The sequence below is a fragment of the Lithobates pipiens genome, unplaced genomic scaffold, assembly GCF_037356315.1.
Source record: "Lithobates pipiens isolate NorthernLeopardFrog02 unplaced genomic scaffold, aLitPip1_a1.2 Scaffold_1, whole genome shotgun sequence".
Lineage (NCBI taxonomy): Eukaryota > Metazoa > Chordata > Amphibia > Anura > Ranidae > Lithobates > Lithobates pipiens.
Genome location: NW_027507685.1, coordinates 44,910,669 through 44,932,932, shown reverse-complemented (window position 1 = coordinate 44,932,932; position 22,264 = coordinate 44,910,669). Strand labels below are relative to the sequence as shown.

The following is a 22,264-nucleotide window of genomic DNA, read 5'->3' as shown; positions in this document are numbered from 1 at the left end:
AACCGTACAGGTTTAGGAGATATTTTTTTTACCTACAGGTAAGCCTTATTATAGGCTTTCCTGTAGGTAAAAGTTAAAAAAGTGGGTTTACTTCCACTTTAAACCCCATAAAGAGTCTGTGGGGTATTGTCAAGAGGAAGAGAGACACCAGACCCAACAATGCAGACGAGCTGAAGGCCACTATCAAAGCAACCTGAGCTTTCATAACACCTCAGTAGTGCCACAGGCTGATCGCTTCCATGCCATGTTGCATTGATGCAGTAATTCTTGCAAAAGAAGCCACGACCAAGTATTGAGTGCATACTATACTGTACATGGACAAGCTTTTCAGTAAGAAATTTATGTAAAACTTTTTTTTATTGGTCTTATGTAATATTCAAATTTTCTGAAATATTGAATTTGGGGTTCTCACTAGCTGTAAGCCATAGACATAAAAGTAAAAAGGTATATATGCACTTAATTTACCCCCTAGGAGGGGTGATTTTGACAATATTTTGCTGCAAAAAGAAAATGTGGACATATTATGTAGACTCAATGGTCCCATCTGGCTTAAATACAGAATGTACACTGCAACCCTTTTTAAAGAATAGTGCTGAGAGGAACAAATGATTAATCTCGGTTTGGTTATGACGAAATCTATACTTATTCACTAGGTATCTATCTTTTGATAGTTACTTGATCCTCTTCTTTAAGTTTGGTAGGTGGCTGGTAAAGGATATTTATGGTTTCTCCACTAACTACTGTCTACTGATGAATGCAAACATGGTCTCCTAGTATGCTATATATCCTCTCAATGAGAGATATATATATATACACATTCCTGTGATGATATCTGGTTGAATTTTTAACAGTTTTCCCCCTAAGAATAGATTCATTGGGGTGTCTCAGTTAATCTATATATGTATTTTAAGGAAATACACTTATTCTTTAGTTTCCCTTTCTTGTCACCATCATTGTTTCTTGAGTGCACAAAGTACCCAGCATAATCTGGCTGACTGTCATTGTTAAATATCAGTGGAGGAGTGAATAGTGGATAAATGACGGTACTGCACGTGGCTGCAATTTCAATACACGTCCACCACTAAACAGCTAAACCGAAACACGTCAGCGAGTGTGACGTCAGCGCGTCATACAGGGGAAATGTTTGCGTGCAACACGAGTCTGCAGTGACCAGCGGCAGCCTGTGAGGTTTCACAAGCGGGATATTCAAAACAGCTGGCCGTATGAAACACGGATAACAGCCCTGATGTTACACAGCATGATTGGTATCAGACCCTCTATCCAAGAGGTGGACTTTCAGCTCTAATGGGACAAATAATCTAATAGGCAGGAAGCGGTAAGCAGTCTTAAAAGACTGACATAAGAACGCTTGAATACAGTCTCTGATTACATGCGACGCTCTGCATTTGCTCTGCTCCTGCTTTGCTTCCCCTGCTTGATCCATTGTATTTTGCTGAACTAAGTATATACCAATATGCTCACTAATGCCTGATGGCACAAGGTATGTGCTTATGTGCTGAAAGAATCACACTGTGCTGCCAGACTGCTCTGTGAAACAAAGTTGACCTATGAAATGCTTTCTATATAAGTGCTAAAATAATGCATTACCATTCTGTTCCCTGCTTTGCTGAAATATAATGTCTCTACTCAGCTTTGATTGCACGCACAAACCACCCACACATGGACTATAGTTATATGCCCCTTTGCTTAAATTGTTTGATCGAAGCTGTATTTCCCCTTTTTAAAATAGACGTTGTCTCTTTAATTCTCTGTGGTTTTGCCTATGTGATCTCTCTTCGCTATAGGAATTTTTTGAAGTCGTTTCTTATATTTTGTTCTTTTTCTAATATTAAAATGTTTTATATTAAATCTAGCAACAGGTCTCCTGCTGTTCTTCTTGGGGGAATTTTTTCTTGTTTAATTTCTCCCCGTTTGTTTTGATATGCTCTAAGACCGGGGAGTCACGGTTTCTGACTAATCTTAGTCTATAATTTAGTTGCCGATTAATAAATTCTAAATGTAATAATCTTAATTAAATTAGGTAGATCCAGGCACCAAATCTATTTTTTTCTAGGTAGATATTATATTCAGCGGTTGGTGGTACCATTATAATTTTTAGATTTACCGGAGACATTCCTATCTTTATAGATGGTGTGGATCTGCCTTCTCTGTGCTTTCTGTGCTCTAAGTTTTAGTGACATGCTTAATAAGACTCCTATATGATGCAAACCTCCCTGGCTGTAGTACCTGTCCAGCTGCATTGATACTGGCATTACATTTATGTACCGAGTACAGTTATCAGGTGAGGCTATACTCCATTATTCATATACTGTGAGGTCCACTCTTAATTTGGTCCCTTATATTTCATAGATGGCATGTTTTTACCGCTAAGCACATTTTAAGCCATATGATTATCCTCAATCTACAAGTATTTATGGTTTATACCAAGGAAGGCACTTGTTGAATCCTGCCTATCCCAACGCATGACAATATCCAAATATGGGCGTAGCTTCCCAATTATCTTTATATCTTTTTTTTGTCTTTTTCCTTTGCCTATACAGTCTAGGTATTGTAATCTCCTCTCTTTGGTGCATCTTGATAGATATACTTTATACATTTTCTATCTGGCACGCCCCAACTTATCACCCGTTGCGCACTTTGCATGCTGTGTGTCCATTCATTTGCTCTTGGGTAGTTTTGGAGCTTTGTGCATACTCTGAGACCATCTACTTACTTATATATAGTTTTACTGCGATACAATTGTCTTTTTCTCTCCTGATTTTCGCCAAACATGTAGAGCTTATTTTGTTACATTATAGTCTAGCCATACAATAGGATATGTTTTTGACATATATGACCAATACTGACAAGGTCTAGCTACCACTCTAGTAACACTGCAGTATTTTAAAAAGTATCTTTTTTTATCTCTATGTATTAAATTGTTAATAAAAGTTTGTTGATCTCTTATGATTGGTGCCTAGAAAGTAATTTTTTTCACTTTCGTTATTTGACGTTTAGGACGTGGCAATGTACTACAAGCTCCCACAGTTCCATCCTGTGTTGGTGCTTTGATAACTCTGAATCACACTTCAACCCACAGACCTGTTCACCCCCATGGACCAAAGCAATTTTTACATTTATGCTATGGACGAGGTAATACATATAGGACCAACAAGGCTTTTTTTCATAATCGTCTTGCAACAATTTTTTTCCACAATCCTTAGACAATTAAACGTAACAAGATAAGCAAAACACACTTCTTTTTGACCAATGTTAGTTTAAAAATAAATAGCGTTACTGCAATAAAAGTGTGCATTTTATTCTGGTATTTTTCTTGTTTAAAATTACATAAATTATGATTCTGGTACAAAGCTTTACAAATGAAAGTTTTTTTTTTTTCCACTTTAAATGCAACACATTTAAATAAATTTTAAAATGTGTAAATTATTATTGAGCAGAACAAACAGGAAAAAAAAAAAAAAAAAAAAAAACTGATTAAAGTTTATCCCTTTGATCTGTAGATAAATAAAACAGAATGATACAAAAGTAACAATATGTTACATTGTATCCCATAGTGTCTAAATAATTGTTCTTTAACCACTTTCAGACCGGATCATTTTGCTGGCTTAAGACCAGACCACTTTTTGCGATTCGGCACTGCGTCGCTTTAATTGACAATAGAAAATAGGGGATAGTTTTATGGCATTTTTATTAATACATTTTTTTGTGGGGGGCGTGGCTGTGTTCGTGAACACTGATCTCTGCTCCAATCACAGGGAGCAGAGATCAGCGTCACTTGTTACTAGGCAGAACAGGGAGATGCTGTTTACTTCCGCATCTCCCTGTTCAGCCTCCCCGTGAGATGATTGCTGGTATCCCCGCGGCGATCAAGTCCGCGGGACCCGCGACCGGACACACGCAATGGCACAGCGTCAGTTTTAAATGGACGTACCTGTACACCAATTTGCCTGTCCGTGCCATTCTGCCGACGTACATCGTTGTGTGCGGCGCTCAGGAAGCGGTTAATAAATACTGTCACTTTTTTTTGTTTACACAGCAATGCGGCTTTTTTTAACCACTTGGTTACGGGGCTCTTATACCCCCTTTCTGACCAGGCATATTTTATCTTAGGGCACATTAAATCAAGCCAACTCATGCAGCTGCAGGATGTCTCTCTCCTCACACGCTGTATCGGTGTTAGGAGAGAACTGTACTGGGTATAATGCCAGTTGACAAAGTGATCGCTCCGTCACTGGATGGAGCAATCACATGGTAAAATGCAGCTGCACACTTCCAAATGCGAGCCCCAGGGGGCGCACAAAACGTGCGAGCACAGGAGGCTGTCACATAACGGCATTCCAGAACTAGCTGGCTGCACTGTAGTCGTAATTTGGCTATAGCAGAGTCGGAAAGTGGTTAAATCACAAATTTCAGTGCACTATTAACTATAAATATTTATAGTTAACTAAATGTGTCCGTCCCTCATTCCATAGTTAGGAGATGCTGTGTATAGCTAGTTCCACCCTCTTGTCGGTGTCTCTTTAGTTTCTGTTCTGAGCACATGTAACTGCTGGAGCTAGACATACTAAGATTTTCTTTGACCTTCGAATCTGATGTTCATCTGCGAAAATCTGCACAAGTTTTCAATTAACACTTTCTATGATCTGTAAGGGGTCATATTGATCAAGTCACTGTCTGCTAATGTTACTGAGATAAGACAAGTTATAGTCATCGTGCCACAACTGCATCAGTTATAACGATTCTGGAGAGGCATAAACCTATGATACAACATTCATTTTCTGTTTCAGTACTTGTACATTATGTTTACACAGCCAAAATAACGTTTGTGATAAAGTTTGTGAAAAAAATAAAATAAAAGTCTGGTTGCGTGGGATTTGGCAGAGCGATGTTTACCTGATCTTTGGCTGTGGTTCTTTTTCCTGGTTTCTGCCATTGGTACAGGTGAGGGTATTTCCCTATAGGGTATGCACAGAGTAGGATGCGGAAATGGGGTAATTATGCCAGAGAAGAAAACCAGGGTGGTGACTGTCCTGTCACAAAGTCCTTGTGACAAAAAGGTGGGAGGAAGTGCCTGTGGTGGTTCTAGGTGGACATGGCAGTAAAGTGTGTGACCTGTGGTGTGATGTAATGCCTGGTCATCCACCTTAGATTAGGTTCTCAGTGGTTGAATTTTAGCATCAAATTTGAAGAGTTTACACTGCAAAAAGATTCATCACCTTAAGACACTAGCAAAATACCGAGGACTCACTGAGTGGGGTAGGGATATAGGGGGGAATGTCTCCCAAAGTTTTGTTATTTACCTGAAGGTACCAGCCTAAAACCCAGGATCAATGGATATCCAGCCCGTCTCCTGTACAGTACAATTAGGATAGAATATTTTCACTAGAAACAAATACACAAAAAACACTTACTTTTCAAGTGTTGGTGAGGGAGCTCGCTTTGTAGTACCAGCTGGAGAAGCAGATCGTCTGTTTAGTGTCACATTAGGAGACGGAGGGCGCTTCCCAATAGAAGGAGGTGATGATTTTTCATTCTCTGGTTTCTAATGAAACATATTCACATCTTATTTAGAATACCCTACAAATCGGCTGCAAGTCTGCCATAGCACTAGTGGCAATAGGTATAGATGAGGTGTGACAATTTAATTCCCGGAATGTACCAAAAAAATAAAGGTTTGCTTACCTATACACTATCGGCTGGTGTCACATTCAAAGTAGTGCCCTCTTGAAGCCATGCACTTTTCTAGACAATTGTGCCACTGCTGAAAACATACCTGGAATTCATTATATGAACGCTGCGCAGTAACTGTTGAGTTCTGGATGATCGAAATGTCCTCAAATTGGTTTCCTTTTAAGGCATTTTTTAATTTTAGAAACAGCCAAAAGTTGAAGGGTGCCAAGTCAGGGGAATAAGGTTGGTCAAGTTTCAGGATACATTTTTAGGCCAGGAGCTCAAACACTTAACGCACCATGTGCAGAAGCATGGTCATAGTGAAAACTCCACTTGTCAAGTCAGAGTTCTGGTCTTTACCTCTGAACTGATTCCCGTAACCTTTTTAGAATTTCAAAGTAACAAATGTTGGTCGACTGTTGTAACATGTTCTATGAACTCATAGTGAGCTATTACCTTGCGATAAAAAACAAAAAAAAAAAAAAAAAAAAAAAACACACCAGCATGGTTTTGAACCGAGAATGAGAAACACCTGCTTTCTTCTGGCAAGTTGGATTCTTTGTTTTCCACTACACAGTCTGCAATTTTGTTTCCGGATTATACTGGAAACACCATATTTCATCACCAGTAATAACCCTATCAAACAACTCTACATTCTTCAAAAGACCATATGGAATTTGAAGACTATGTTCTCTTTCTTTCTGATCTACTGTCAAGATTCGAGGCACCATCTTTGCAGAAATCTCTTTCCCAAATTCTGTTAGAATCTTCCACAGTTTTCCTGTTCAATTCCCCTGCGATTATTCACACACAATCTTCGATTTGAGCGTACAAGGGTTTGTGCTCTGTCCACATTTGCACGAGTCCTTTGCGTTTTTGATTGCCCACTTCTTGCGGGATCATGGACAGCTTTCCACCCTTTAAACCACATATGCCATTCAAAAACACTTACTTTATTCATGGAATGTTCACCATGAGCCCGTTTTAACAAAGCTAAAGTTTCTCTCGCACTTTCAATTTTCATGAAAAACTTGATGCTAATCCGCTGCTCCAGATTCCGGTCACTTCTTTTCCCCATCAACAGCACAACACACACGTTATTTTGTCTAATACCACAAGGACTAAATCAAATGTGCGACCAAGGCGGGTGCAAGCTAGAACATGATAGAATATGCTCGAGTGCGAATGGCTGTGTGACTCACCATCACAGTGCTATGCCGTGGGAATTCTGGGAGTTAAATTGTCACACCTCACCAAAATAATGATTTGCTCAAAGGACTGCAAAACTCAACCACTACATTTAGCTCTGTTAGTAAACAGCTCTGAGTTTTGGCTACAAAATGCTCAGGGGACTGCATAAAGATCGTCTAACACTATGAAGTAAAAGTAATTTGATTTTTTTTAGTGCAGTGATGGAGACATTTTGTAAAAGTGGCACAAAAAAGAACTACCTGAATCTGACGTGTGTTCGTAATGCAAAGAGTCGACAGGGATTTTTTTTTCTGGCAAAGGCCATTTAAAAAAAGGGACATACCATCACAAAAATATGTTAGTAAAGCTTCAATTGACATACCCCCATTATCTGTAGTAGGCTCCCATCTACTCCACAGTTCCATCAAAGATTCTAAAAGTGGCTTAAATCAGGTGTGTAAAATTTCTTTAGCTGGTAGCACAGTTCTTAGGGGGTCACATATGTTACAGGATATGACAATATACAAAAATCTTTAAGTGTCACAAAACAATACCTTAAGATGAGGATCCCATGAAAAATATATACCGTCACAGTCTGCCTGTCCATTGTGACAGATTCTATGCAGCTTCAATAATCTTAACAAAACAGACGCTTTTTAAAATAGAGGTTTTAAGTGTAAAACATTTGTACAACAGGGACTAGTTTAGTTGGTGACATAAAAACTCTGCAAGGAAAGGACTAAACATGGTAGAAAATGTTAAGATTCCATATGTCATGTGAAGGGAAATATATGATAGGTACTAATATCCCAGAGAATCTGGTCTGCTTAACTGGTGCCAAGTTATATTTAATAGATCTCATACTACACAAATATGGTCAAGTCTGAAAGATGTAGAATGACTAAGCAGGACACATGGATAGCATAAGTGATTTTACAATGAATGCAGTTACTGCAAGTCTGGTCATTGGATAGATGAGCCTTGGATTATTTTCAACTCAAATAGAAAAAACTGTTGAATCTACTGTGACGCGGTTTTTGTAGCCTGTGAATAAGCACCCAAAAAAAAACACATGAACCACTCACACACTATGGAGATGAAGCTAGCACATTGTGTTATACAATGTGCATTCTCCTTCCCACCCCCCTACCTCCACTTTGGGTGCTTTGATAAGCAAATGACTAGTTTACTGACAGTGGCTCCTTCCCACTCTATAGTTGCTTAATGAGACCGCCAATCAATTATGGGCCAGAAAACAGGTATAAAAATCAGAATATGCATGTATGCATAGACGGTAGTTGCTGTTTGCTTACAGAGCACTTTAATTTTCAGGGGTTGAAGGATGTTTCACAACAAATGGAGAAGAAAATTCAGGATGCCAACCATACCATACAAATCTTGGCTTCATGCACTTGCTATGGCCACATATTTACTTTAATGAGTAAAATCACTCACTAGCCAGCTCAGCTAGCAACGTCTTTCTGCTGAGCAATGGCAGCACTCAACACTTGATCGAATCTCTATATTACTTGAAAGGTTGACAGGGGACTGAACCCACTTATATCAACCCAGAAAAAAGTAACCAGATTCAATATGTAATTTCTGGGTCTTAAAACATAGCTGCCTGGAGATTAGGGGGAACGAGGGGATACGGGTGAAAACAGAATTTACTAAAGAGAGAGGTAGGGTGGGCAGGGGTGATGGGAAAGTGGGAGGTGGGGATGAGGGAGGGTAAAATGTATTGCTCAGATATAAACTGTGTTGTGCAGTTTGCATGCTGAGCTGTACTTTGATAAAATAAAAAAAAAAAAAAAAAAAAAAAAAAAACATAGCTGCCACCACTTTACTCAGAGTATAATGTTTTAATGTAGAATTACTGTACTTTTGTACCTGGCTCGATTCAGAGGAGCTGGCACCGGAGGCTGCACTTTGAGGTGACTTCAATCTGTCAATGCTGCGGCTACGCATAGGACCTTTAGAGGCGGAGGATGGGGTATTGATGGTAGTAGCTGAAGCTGAACGAGGACAGAGGTGAGATTCTATAAAAGTTAAGAATTTGACAGGAGAAAACAGAGCCAAGTGCAGAGCATAACAGAGGAAGGAGGAGAGAAAGAGAGAGATTGTGTGTTAGAAATGGCAAGAAAGCTAACCACAGTGAGCAGTGAAGCAGCTCATACAAAAACACCATCACCACACGTTTAGTGTACACAAGCAACAGTACCAGGAAGAAAAACCCCTTCAGAAAATGAACAACGTGGATGGGTCTATTTACTAAGCCGTTTTACTGTGCGGTATGTGAAAGGATGTATACTAATTAACATAACATGCTGCATCCAATCAGAAATATCAAATTTTCTCAGAAATGTAAATTTAAAATGTTCACAGTTAAAGAGGATTTGCCAAATTTAAGAGATCTTATCACACTGATGCACATTTGGAAAATGTCTATATTTCACAGAAACAGTAGGCGATAGTCTTGGCTGAGCGTCAAGACTATAGAATCCATTTTAGGAATCACTCCTACATGCCCAAGTCTTCTCTATAAACTACTCAGCCAAAAAAAATCAGCCAAGTGCTTCTACAAAAACAAGAGGCAATTGTAAAGAACCATGGCAAAGTATATTTTTCTCTAAAATCTGTTGCTAAAATATATATATTTCCAGGGCTGCATATCCCTTTCAATTAAGGAATTCTGGCTACGACAATGAATTAAATGCATAGAATGCAAACATTTTAGATTCAAACCAACAGATGAATACAGGCAAATCCCAAACCTTCAGTTTATGTACACAAGACCCCCTGTATCATCAGAATGTACTTTTGGCTTGTGGACACAACTCTCTCCCTTAAATATTTCTCAATATATTTCATTGTTAAAGATTTAAAACAGAATATTCATAAGAGTTTAAAAGCTTCCAGATTAGTAAAGAGACCCAATATTTTAGAATAAAGTGGAATGGGGGGGGGGGGGGGGGGAGACTGCCATATTTAGATGTGGCATGATACAATTTCCGATTTGAGGGGATGCACAAAAGATTGTTCTATGTGCATACAAGGTCAGATTGTTAACCAAAGTTAAACTTTTTTTTTTTTTTTATTAAAAATAAACACAAGCCAGTGGGGCTGTAGTAACACGTAACACTACTATGGTTGCAAGGGCACACCAGAATTCACAGGGAAACAAATTCTGAAAGGGCTTAGCCCCAGCAGACATGTTACTATTTTTCTACATCATGGGAACCAAGGAAGGTGATGGGGGCCTACCATTGTTGCTACTGCGAAACAGAATTTTCAGCCCTGTTAACTGAAGTGGATCAAATAATACAAATAACGGATACCAGAGTTCAGTGAGTAATAAGGTTTAAAAAATTATTACAATGCAGTGTTGGGGCATTCTCCATGATGCTGCATGCTACAGGATACAGATCTCCAAAATGACATAGTAATGTGGAGCACTCAGGTGGGAAGATGCTTGTGCAATTACCACACTACTGGAGTTACCTGGCGAATCTTTTCCATCAGCTGATAATGTGGCAGCACTCTTACTCCTAGCTAGGGAAGACTGAGTGGGGGCGAGGAGGCGACTGATTAAACTACTATCCAGAGGACTGGTCTGGGGGCGATGAGCTAAATAAACAAACCAAATGGGCGTTGTCACGAACATGTGCAATCCAATAAAGAGAAAATACAGAAATGGGATCAAAAGCATCAAGCACCAAGAGAAAATAGCATTAAAAGTGGAAAGGAAGCAAGAAAGATAGCATTTACAGACAACATATCAAACTTATCATCAGAAGGAGCCAATTATTCAACATTTCATATTTCAATATGAACATTTTACAAGATTAAGTACTTAAAAATAAACATGTTTACGAATACATAGTTTGGAGCGTTAATCATGCAGAAAAAAAAAAAAAGGACCATTTAATATTCTGGTCAAGGCCTCGCTGAAAAAAAAAACTATTGTTAGAATGTTAGAGGACAATGACTAGAGCAGATGCATAGAAATAATGCATAATTAAATCGAAACAGGGATCATCCTGTAGGAAACAAAGGTTAGTTCTGCAGAATTTGACAGCGGAGGATTCATATAGCAGCAAGCTATTACATAACTGGCTTCAAGCAAACAATTATTTTTTGTTAGAAGACTACAGCAATACATGTCACAAGTTTGTTTTGCTGGCTACAGACTGACAGATCTGCCTGCAGATGACATCTGCTCATCCTGTGGATGGATTCTCTGCTTAGAGTGGTAGAGTTTTGCAGTTTTAGAGCATATTATTCTAAGCTTTTAACATAAAGGGCCTTTTTATTGAGAGCTTATGTCATCTTTGTATTCATACTTAACACAGCTCCTCCTAATTTTGGGAGTAATTTTTTTTTAGTTAAAGCTTAACTGAATTAGCTGAAGTTGGAAGCCAATTGGCTACCATGTGCCGCTGAACCAGGATTTTGCACTCTCCAGTTTTAGTAATCCAAACACATTGTGTCATTTTACGCTGCGCAATGTTTGCACTTGGCTAAACCCTATCTAGCAGATTTGAAGCCTTGGTGCTGGGATATGGTAAGCGACTGTCAGTCTGAAGCCGTGCTAAGCACACAAAGCTGATTAAACAGACACCTGAGTTTTCTTCCTTCTTCACACCCTCTACAAGTGAAGAAGATTTTTTATTATTCAATCTGCTGAGCGAAGAGCTTCTCTTCTGTGGTGCTCCACCTAAATGTCAAATCAATAAAATACATATTTTCACTCTAAAACACTATTAAGATAAAAAAACAAAAAAAACAAAAAAAAAAACAAAGTGAAAAGGCAACTTCAGAGATGAGCAATGAAGCCAAATAAAATACCAGTTTAAAAGGCCCTTTACAGCCTGTGCCAACCTCTGTTCACTAGGAAGCAGTCTCACAGATGTACCTGGTTATTCTCCCAAACACAAACAGAAGAATGCCACAAGCCAGCAGCCCCTAAAAGGGTTTTCTGAAGCTCGATAAGCACAATGATCATTTCAACTGGCATTACTGTTCTACTTCACAAGCTGAAAGTAGAAAATACTTGGTTGAGGATACCTAAAGTAAAAGCTGAACTTCATGGAAATAAAGACATGAATACAGGTATTTATTAGACATAAATCACTATTTTCAATGCAAATAGTCTAAGTAGCTAAATTTTTTGGTACCGATTCCTTATAATCCCCTGTATGGCGGAATTTACACTGGTAGAGAGTGGTAGGAGTAGTGTAAGGAGTGAATCGGGTATGCTGCATGCATATTTGCGTCATTTGCTGTATTCAAATGCTTTAGGACCTCAATTATTACACTTTTATATGGCGCCTTGTAAATATTTTGCTCATGTACTGTATATATGTTTTCTGTGCTAATACTGCAGCAGCTGGTCCCGCGGCGCGAAATCACGTTATTGTACGTGATCTCGCGAGGCTTGGCTAGCGGGCACGCAAGCTCCGTGAGCCCGACAGCCGGTCTCAGAGTTCTGCCTAATGACACTGTCACTGATCATCGCTCCCTGTAATGGGGAGCAATGATCAGTGATGTGTCACATACAGCCCATCCCCCACAGTTAGAATCACTCCCTAGGGCACACTTAACCCCTACAGCGCCCAAACTCCTGAGCACTGCAACATGCAGATTTTTACAGTTCCTGCCAGTACTGATTGGCTCTTAATGAACTCTGCTTTGTGTCTGATCATCCAGGTTGCTAAAGAGTAGTATGACCTTAGTGGGTACATACTGTACCTCTAAAAATCCTAATTTCAGAGGCCCTATGATCTATGAAAGTTCTTGCTTTGCTGCAGTTTCACCTAAATTGTGTTCAATTGTCCATATTGATAATCCAGCACAAGTCCAGCAACACTGTGACTTGACACAGTATCAAGCGAGGAGTGTCTTAATGAAAACCTCAAGCAAATCTGTTGTTACAAAAAGCTGTGAGTATATACTTTGTAATAGAAATGCATTTAAGTAAAACTAAAAGGTAAAACCTTTTTTTTTAGTTTTGGACAGAGTGGAGAAGGATTTGATTATTGCTACCTCTCTCCCTGTTGGGGAGATTCACTCCATTTGTCCTGTTTACCATTATCATCAAAAGTTGAGGGGGGGGGGGGGGGGGAAGGGGGGGTTGTTCCCAAAACAATAATACAGGGGAAAACTTCAAATGAGGAAAATAATTCTGGTGACCTGGGGGGCCCCAAACAGATTCCTTTAATTTGCAGGGATTTTCTATCAATGCCTGTTTTGGGTATGGAACAGGAAGTGAAGATAAACCCATTATGATCAGCCTCTAATCGCAGCTATTCAAAATGTGTGCAATGAGGTGCACAAACACACCAAGGGCCCATTCACACGACACTAAGGGCCCATTCTCGCCTGCAGGCAGGGCATTGTGGTGCACATAATGGACATGCTAGTGTGCACATTGCAGTGCCGAACATATATTTTTAACTTTTTGAAAATCACATTATTTCAACTATGTGCAGCAGCGTGCTGCAATGCAGTCGGGCATTGAAATAAGTGTGTTGCAATAAAATTTTATGCCTGTATCATTTTATCATAACACACACCAAGCACCCTGAATCCGAGGTTACCAAAACATAGGTGTGAAGCCAACCTAAAGATTTTTTGTGCGTGAAAGTTGCCTCATTACACGTATCTTTATGTGTCTTCTACAAACTCTGAAAGCTGTAAGTAAAACTGTTAAAAATGGTCTGCTATCTGAAATTAAGAGTGGAGTGCAGGACTACTACTACTACTACTACACACCCACTACTGCTGACCTACTCCACAAAGTGCTTGTTGTCTGGCCATCTCTGTCCTCCATACTTTGAGTCAAGTCACCAGAACAGGGCATGCAGCAAGTGAAGTCAAATCTCCTGGTCCAAAACAGAGCTGGGCTTATTAGCAAATTTAAAAGGAGGTCAGCAATGGTGGAATTTTTTCAATGCTCTAGTTGGGCTTGGTAGGCACTTTACTGGACAACAACTTTTATTTCAAGACCGTTTCCCCCACAGAAGACTGAACCTCACATATGTATCCACAAGGTTACAACAAATGTATCAATCTTAAAGCAGACGTCCCTAAAATATTAGGACACAGCAAGTAATTTACCTAGCCAGCAACCGCAAAAAGCTAAAACTGGTTAGAGTTGGCCAGAAAAATCAATAAAGTTAGTATATATAAACTAAATTATGCACCTTTGTTCTGGTTGGAAACCCTAGGCAAGGAGGGCTGTGGACTGAGGGGAGTTTTGTTACTCAGTCTGCTTAATGATGAACTTCTCTGCTTGGTACCTGTGAAAAATGCAAAGTTAACAAGTCTGGACAAAGGGAAAAATAAGTGGACCTGAGAGTCCTGTAGTACAGAACAAATTGATATGTCTGAAGATATTAAAAGAATATCAAATCTAATGAAAAGTAGAACCCCCTATAGAATGTCAAAGATCAAATAACACACAGGGTGGATGAATCCTGTTTTTTTAACCAGACAGGAATATTCCATACGCCATGGCTATCCAATTCTCTGCCAACGACAAATGTAGCATATATGTAGCATATATCGGCATTTAAAGTGTTAAAATGAAATCCCTTGCCGTTATAAACTTGTTTAAATTGAAGCTGTTGCTTGTCCCAGAACTGTTGGGTTTATGCAATTTCACAATTGGATCAATCATCACCTGTGCACTGCGTCAAAGTGAGCATGTTAGCCTTTGGCAGCACAGTGGCTAAGTGCCTAGCACCTCCATCTGGCAACACTAAGTTTGTCGGTTTAAATCCCAACAAAAGCTCTACCTGCATGGAGTTTTCATGCTCTGCCTGTGTGGGTTTCCTCTGGGCACTCTGGTTTCCTCCCACACTCCAAAAAACATGTCTGAACTGGCACTAATATGTCTATGTATGAATGTAAGTTAGGGATCTTAGACTGTAAGCTGTGAATATGCAATATATATGTAAATTGCTGCGTAATTTGTCAGCCCTATATAAGTACCTGAGATAATAATGCTAATGTAATAAAAAGTAATTTTAAAAATACATCTCAGCAAACACTCACCTAGCACACATATATTCCTAAGGCTGCCCATACATATACAATAGGATAAGCTTGCAGGCTGAATGTAAGAAATCGAACAGACATCTCTAGCTACGCTAAACCGCAGGGATTAGCAAATCTCCTCTCTCGGCTAATGTATTCAGAAAGCTGGCGCTCAAGGCTGTCAAAATCCTCAAAAAGTACCTGCATCCAATTACATGCAGGTCATGTGCGGCTGAAAATGTCCACCCGGGTCCTTCCACGAGTCAATTAAATTGTTTTTTGTTGGGCTGGGTGATGCTGAAAAAAAAGCACCCATGGCTTGAATTTCAGCTAATTCATTAGACACTGGCTAAAATTTGAGCCACACATGGCAGCATTAACAGCTCTATGGAATCACAAATGATAGACATCGCCATCCATTAGAGGCATGGGACCAATTTTGGCCCAGTAACCATTCCAAAAAGGCATATGAAGGAAAAATGTTGGGGTTAATAAAGGTAATATTAGGCATTCAGAGCATTTAGGTTTGTTTCATGAAAAAAATTAAGACAGGCATGGACATTTTAGAATGGATAAATATTCAATTTCATCATTCTCTATGATGGTAGCAAAATTAGCCTAAATTGCAGTACAGTAAAAGCTCAGCTTGTATGTACCAATATTGTTAGCCATCCTAAAAAAAAAAATTACCTTTTTCTGATGAAGTCTGAAGAGTGGCAGATGAAGAGGACAATCGCTTACTCACAAGGCTATCTGCCTGCTTTAAATTAGATGCTGAAATGGAGCGTTTGTTTGCTAAAGGGAAAAAAAAAAAAAAAAAAAAATGAAAACGGATATACAAAACGTTCTGAACTTTTAAAAAACATATCTTTGGATGCAAGCAAAAAGGCAGTAAGTTATGGCAAAGCCCAACAATTACAAACGAGTAAGGTATTCAAAGATCAGGAAAGGATATAGCCAAGTAAGGGTCTACTAGGTATAAAAAGTAATCTTTCCATGAAGATTTTTTTGAAAATCCTAGTAAGAACAAGTGTCAACTTTCTCTTTCTATAGAAAATAGAGATGAAGGACTTCACCGCATGCACAAAATATACAGAATTCTGTGTGAAACTAAAAAAAAAAAAAAAAAAAAAAAAAAAAAAAATACATGCTGGAGTTAATGGTGCTCAGAAGAATCCCCCATAAAGATCAGGAGGGGAGCCTGAAATGAAGATTTCTCACACTAAAACATACAATTAAAAAAAACAAAAACCTGTGGATCTTGTGCAAATTAAAAGGATTTGAATATTCAAGTGTTTATCGGGTCTGAGGCTGGGTTCACACCGCTGCGGCAGCGAGAACCGGATGTGATTCGCACCGCACTGCAGTGCAAATCACATCCGATCTCTGTGCGATGCGAGTTCAGCCATACAGATAGTATGGCTGAATTCGCATCGCACCCGCTCCAAACTCGCACAGGACCCTTTTTTTGGTCCGCAGCAGAATCGGATCGCATGGGTGTTCACACCATGCGATCCGATTCCTGTCTGAGTTTTCAGATCGCACTGCGATATGCGAACTGATCTGGGGGTGTCATTAAGGTTTCACTGACACTCCCAGCAGTCCGCATAGGGCAGTGTGAACTGCCGGCGTGAGGCATGCGATGCGGGAACCCGCCGCGAATTCGCGGCGTTCCCGCATCGCTTCAGTGTGAACCCAGCCTAAAGGATATACAGTAGGTCAATGTTAATGGTTTTTATTTAGGTAGCTCTTGTGATACAATACTTAAAGAGGAAGTAAACCCTGATGAGTTACTTTTTTTTCCCTGCAAAGGTAAAGCATAATGGACTACTATGCATCGCATAGTAGCCCATTATGTGTCACTTACCTGACACAGGAGCCAGCGAAGTCGCCGCTGTCCCCTGTAGTCCGCCGCATCCATCTTGCTGGTGGCGTCTCGCAGCTCCGCCGAATGACAGCGGCGAAGCCGCGATGACGTCACTCCCGCGCATGCGAGTCGCGTCTCGCAGCTCCGCCGCTGTCATTCGGCGAAGCCGCGATGACGTCACTCCCGCGCATGCGCACGGGAGTCGACAAATGCGGCAGCTCCATTCTTGGAACTGCCGCGTTTAGTGCGCCTGCGCGCCGCTGTCTACGGCGCATGCGCCGTAGACAGCGGTGCCCATTTTCGGGCAAATATCTCCTAAACCATATAGGTTTAGGAGATATTGCTTGGACCTACAGGTAAGCCTTAATCTAGGCTTACCTGTAGGTCAAAGTGGTTTGTAAGGGTTTACAACCACTTTAATATTCAAGCTTCAGACTGTAGAAAATATGTAGCATGTTTATCCTCGTGCAGCATAATGGCTGAAAAGCTTGTACTGTTTACTCAGCTTATTGCATTTTGTGCCAATGTTCTTGAGAAGTTCGAACAAAGCAATATTCGCTTTCAGTTTGAACCATAGACTGTGGTGGTGAGACTCGAGGGACTATGAAAGAAATGTGCGAGCCTAAGGCTTGATTAACACTAATGCGTTTTTTGATGCATTTTGCAGAAATGCAGGGAAATTTTTTTTAACATGGGTTCCTATGGAACATGTTCACATCAATGCATTTTTGTGCCTCTGCGTATTTGGAAAGGGTCGGGGACTTTTTTTCATGCAAAATGCAGCGTTTTGCATGTAATAGAAGTCAATGGACCTGCATCAAAAACACAAGTACCGAGTTTTTACTGCGATTTTGCTGCGATTTGCGTTTTTCTTTTTTTTTTTACTGTATATATCTGGTTGCTAAGCAACCACCGTGTAAAAAAAAAAAACCCCACAAAACGCGGCAAAAACGCGACAAGCACCGCAAAAACACTCAAAAGCAACATGCACAGATGTGAATAGAGCCTAAGAAGAGGGTTAGCCAGCTACAGATCATAATTCTGCAAATTTTAGCATTCCAACTAATACCTGCAGTTAGTTTGCCGTTATATTCCCCTATCAATTTACCCAAGTGCTAGTTCACACCAGATGCAGTTCTGTGCACTTTATTTCTACAATAAAAATCCATGCAGCGTTTTCCATGTATTCCAATGGCTCTAGTTTACACCAGTGCAGTCAGTTTGCTGTGCAGGAAAAAAAAAAAAAAAAGAGCATGCGACATTTTTTCTGCACAGAACTGTACTGGAATCTAGCAAAGTGTGTAAAAAAAAAAAAAGCACTGGAACTGCGTGTGGTGTGAACTGTAAGCAAAAACGGATCTGGAAAGTAGGAGTGCACGTTTGTGGTGTGAACTGGCCCTAAACATGCATGCACAGAGTTTTCCATGTATTCCAATGGCTCTAGTTCACACCAGTGCAGTCAGTTTCCGGTGCAGAAACTGACTTACTGGAACTGATTGCATTAGAGCCATTGGAATACATGGAAAACACTGTGCATGCATTTTTTGCGCAGAAAAAAAAAAAAAGCGCACGGAACTGCATCTGGTGTGAACTTTTAAAATAGTTATCCAACTAGCACACAAGGTGTATGCCCACTTTTGACACTGCATTCTATATACACGGAATTTGCACGGAAACCTTTCGATTTGTGTAGATTTTCTGTACAAGGCTACAGATACATTTGCCCTAGTATTTATTTGAATGACCTAAAGGAAATCCATGATCACAGCATATAATTTTCATTTAACATCAGCATTGCAATAGCAATACAAACGATAGTTATTTTTGACAATCTACTAAAAGATTTATTGAAAAAACTCCTTTCCTGTTGTGAGGTCTGCAGGCTCTTTCAACTTCAAGGATTCTTTGCGTGCTTTGCAGCTTCTGGTCTGCCATTTACTTTCAATTTCTAAGGACTATATATCTCATGGTACCTTGCTGCCTGCAAGCTGCGATTACTGTACTGACTCAGCCTCCTGAACCTCTTCTCAGCATCTCTGTGAGGACTTGTTCACATTTGACTAAATGTCTAACACTTAAACACTTGTATAGCGTTAGTATGGGCGTTATTCGCATTAATGAGCTTTAGTATGTGCATTAGACTGGCATTTTACAAGCAATAATGAGGAATTAAAAATGCTCCCCAAATGCCCTATGGGCAGTTTTGGAGCATTAAGGCGTGTCAAAACTGGTCCACAAATGCCTACTCTATTACAGTTAAAAAAACAAAAAAACGAAAAAAAAAAGAACCTCAACAGCCAGCAACCACCCCACAACTGCCTGCCAGAGCATTTGTGAAGCATTACCATAGGCTTGAATGGGAGGCGTTGAAAGGCTTCAAAGGCTACCTCCTGACTGACAGGCTCTGTGCATCCTGTGACACTGCAATGCCTATCAACTAAGTATAGGGACTATGTGTCATAGAATTCAAGAAAGAATGTGTGGTGATCTTTACAAAGGAAGTTTACAAATTCAAGATAGTTCAGATTTATAGCAGTAAGTTAGAAATGATTAAAATACAATGTGGAAATTAATATAGAATTTTACATTTTGACCACAGAAAAGCTTTTAAGGCCGATTGTCGTGAACAGCCCAGTATCCATACTAGGTTTGGGTTTAACCTTTCACCTACAAATAAACTGCCAGATAAATGTTTAATGTCCAGTTATGTTGCCTGGAGATTTTGTGATGGGGATATTAAAACCATGCAGAGGAAAAATAAAACCTTTTTAAAAGCATGCTAGCAACATGTAAACAATGTAAAGAAAACACAATGTTAATAGATGCGATAAACAACCAGCCTGAGCCTCGGTTGGGTGTACCTGTTGCCCATATGTAACAGAGAAGCCAATGCTGCAGCCTAGAGCAAAAGAAAACTGAGCAAAATGGTGCCACTAGTAATCGGTTTCAAGTGATCGCCTGAATACTGTTACGGTCACAAAATTACTTCCTGTACTCTTTGCGGGTGACAGGTACACCATAAAAAACAAATTAAAGGATAGCTAGTGTTGGAGGTTAATAAAGGCAGGAAAACACAAATATATACCACTAGGTCCACTCTTATCTTCTGCTTGTGCCACAGCAGTGGAAGTATTTTTGATTATATTATTATCTACAGAGCTGGGAGAACCATTTCCTGGGGCACCTATGTGAGGACATAATGTAGACAGGTGGACAAGAACAGTCACATCTTTGAATGTGTTTTTAATAACAATAAGCAAATTATCGAATACAAAAATCATATAGTCATTACATTCACATTCTGTAGAAAGACACGACACACAAAATGTACAGATCATTTGGGCATCTATAAGTGAAAGGGATGGGAAAATGTTATCTAGCTCCCTTTCCTTCAATTACATTTTTAAAGCGATTGTAAAAGGTTAAAAAAAAAAAAAAAAAAAAAAAAACACACACACACGCGTGCACGTTTATACTTACCTCCTCTATGCAGTTGATTTTGCACAGAGCAGTCTGGATCCTCCTCTTCTCGGGTCAGAGAAAATTTGAAAACCCTTTATTTTCCTTCAACTTCACAATTATGTGCCACTTTGCGTTGGTCCATCATATAAAATCCCAATAAAATACATTTACATTTTAGGTCGTAACATGAGAAAATGTGGAAAATTTTAAAGGATATAAATATGTTTCAAAGGCATTGTATATAATGAACATTGCATAAACCAAGGCTACATTCAGCATATGCAGAGAAAGATAGCCGTGTTAACTGGAAATTCCAATTTTACCTTAACCTAAGCTTCTGCCCTTCCTCACACTTTTTAAGCCTCTTATGGCCAAGTGAGGTATCTATAAACACATAAAAACAGATATAGAGGTACTGGGATTGGGAGTTATTTTTGGGATAGTTTGAGATTATGTTTTCAGATGCCTGTATCTTTGGATCTACTGATCATTTTGGCATGTTTTCTCTGAAGATAATCTCTGTTGATGTACTTTAATGATACAAAGTTCATGGAGCTGTGAAGCGCTGTGGTAGTTCATCGATTCCTCCTGTCAGGATATATCGGCTTTCTCATACGAGGAAGACCTGCATAGAATCAGCGATCTCTTGATCGCTGGTGCAATGCTTTACTGGCTGCTGCAACAAGAAATAAATGTAAATTTTTTTTACCTGCAAAAGAAAGGTGCATTTATTTTATTTTAACCGCTTGCTGACCACGCTTTAGCCAAATGACAGCTACAGCGAGGCTCGATAACTCTGGGAGGGCATACATTGACTGCCTCCCAGAACGCCCTCTGAGAACATCAGTGACCGCCAGGTCCAGAGGAACAGGCACATCACGGGCACGGATAGCGGGTGTTTACCACGTCATCACTGTTATGTCCGGTTCCTCGCTCTCCTCTCCGTACAGATTGGTATAGTGTGAGGGGAGAGATCAGTGGCATCAGCGCTGTGGGCTGGATGTGTAGTGCCCACAGTGCCGATATGTGAGCCATCCATCCCTCCTCAGCTTACCATCCATACTCGGCATACTCATCCAGCCATCCATGTTTCCCAGTTTGGTTTCACGGATATTCTCCGAATAAAAGATCTAAATCAATAGCAATTGGTTTTGATAGGAATACACCATTTACTTTAAAAGCAATGGAGGCCAATTCTGAAGGAAGGTATCTATTAAGGGCTCCCTGTTTAATAATGAGTATACATTTGTTACTATTTACTGCCCTTTTTTTGAGAAAGATATTGTGTAAATTAAATATCGTATTTATCGGCGTATAACACGCATTTTTTTCCTCTAAAAATCAGGGGAAAATTGTGGGTATGCGTTACATGCCGATTCCCTCCCGATGTGAGCGGAGGAGCGAGTGCCACCGAGATACACGGCTCCTCTCACAGTCATGCCCAGTCTTGCCCTATGATGGACATAACACATGGACTGGGCGTGACTGTGAGTGAAGCCAAGTACACTCGGCTATGTGTATCTCGGCGGTGCTCGGCTCCGCTCACAGTCCCGCCATTGGACCTGTTATGTCCATCATAAGATGGGACTGGGCGGGAATGCGAGAGGATCAGTGGAAATCTGCGCCAAATTTAAACAAGGCTGCAAAGACACCAGGCTGCAAATGGACACTGATAAGGCTGCATTGATGGGCATTTAACCCCTTAAACCCTTCCCGCCGAGCGTACGCAGATGTGCGTACTCGGCTTCTGGGGGGTATACCGGGATGATGCCCGCACCTGCAGGCATCATCCCGGTACTGTTTTGTTCAGTGAGCCATTGGCTTTCCAGCCATAACAACCAAAGCGGCTAAAAGCCGCTCGGCTGTTATGCCGGAGGAGAGGGAGGGGACAACCCCCCCCCCCCCCCGCTGTTACCAGTGCTCCCGCTCGATCGGGAGCACCGATTCGCGATCCAGTTCCTCCCCAGCAGCCGGAGGCATCGGAACGAAGCCGTAAGTGGCTTAGTTCCAGTC

General features: G+C 40.2%; 1 protein-coding gene across 18 annotated transcripts in view; it reads right to left on the bottom strand.

Annotated features, from left to right (window-relative positions):
• Positions 1-22,264, bottom strand: part of MAP7D3 (MAP7 domain containing 3) — a 197,071-nt gene that overhangs the window by 80,553 nt on the left and 94,254 nt on the right. Inside the window, exons 6-12 of one of the 18 annotated variants that reach the window (XM_077490429.1) lie at positions 19,875-19,973; positions 15,613-15,717; positions 14,088-14,183; positions 11,504-11,599; positions 10,384-10,509; positions 8,773-8,921; positions 5,433-5,563 (exon numbers count right to left, since the gene is read on the bottom strand). In XM_077490429.1, the coding sequence (XP_077346555.1) occupies positions 5,433-5,563; positions 8,773-8,921; positions 10,384-10,509; positions 11,504-11,599; positions 14,088-14,183; positions 15,613-15,717; positions 19,875-19,973 (802 nt within the window). The remainder of the gene's footprint in view (positions 1-5,432; positions 5,564-8,772; positions 8,922-10,383; positions 10,510-11,503; positions 11,600-14,087; positions 14,184-15,612; positions 15,718-19,874; positions 19,974-22,264) is intronic. The other 17 variants (XM_077490430.1, XM_077490435.1, XM_077490436.1 and 14 more) reach the window with 17 other exon arrangements.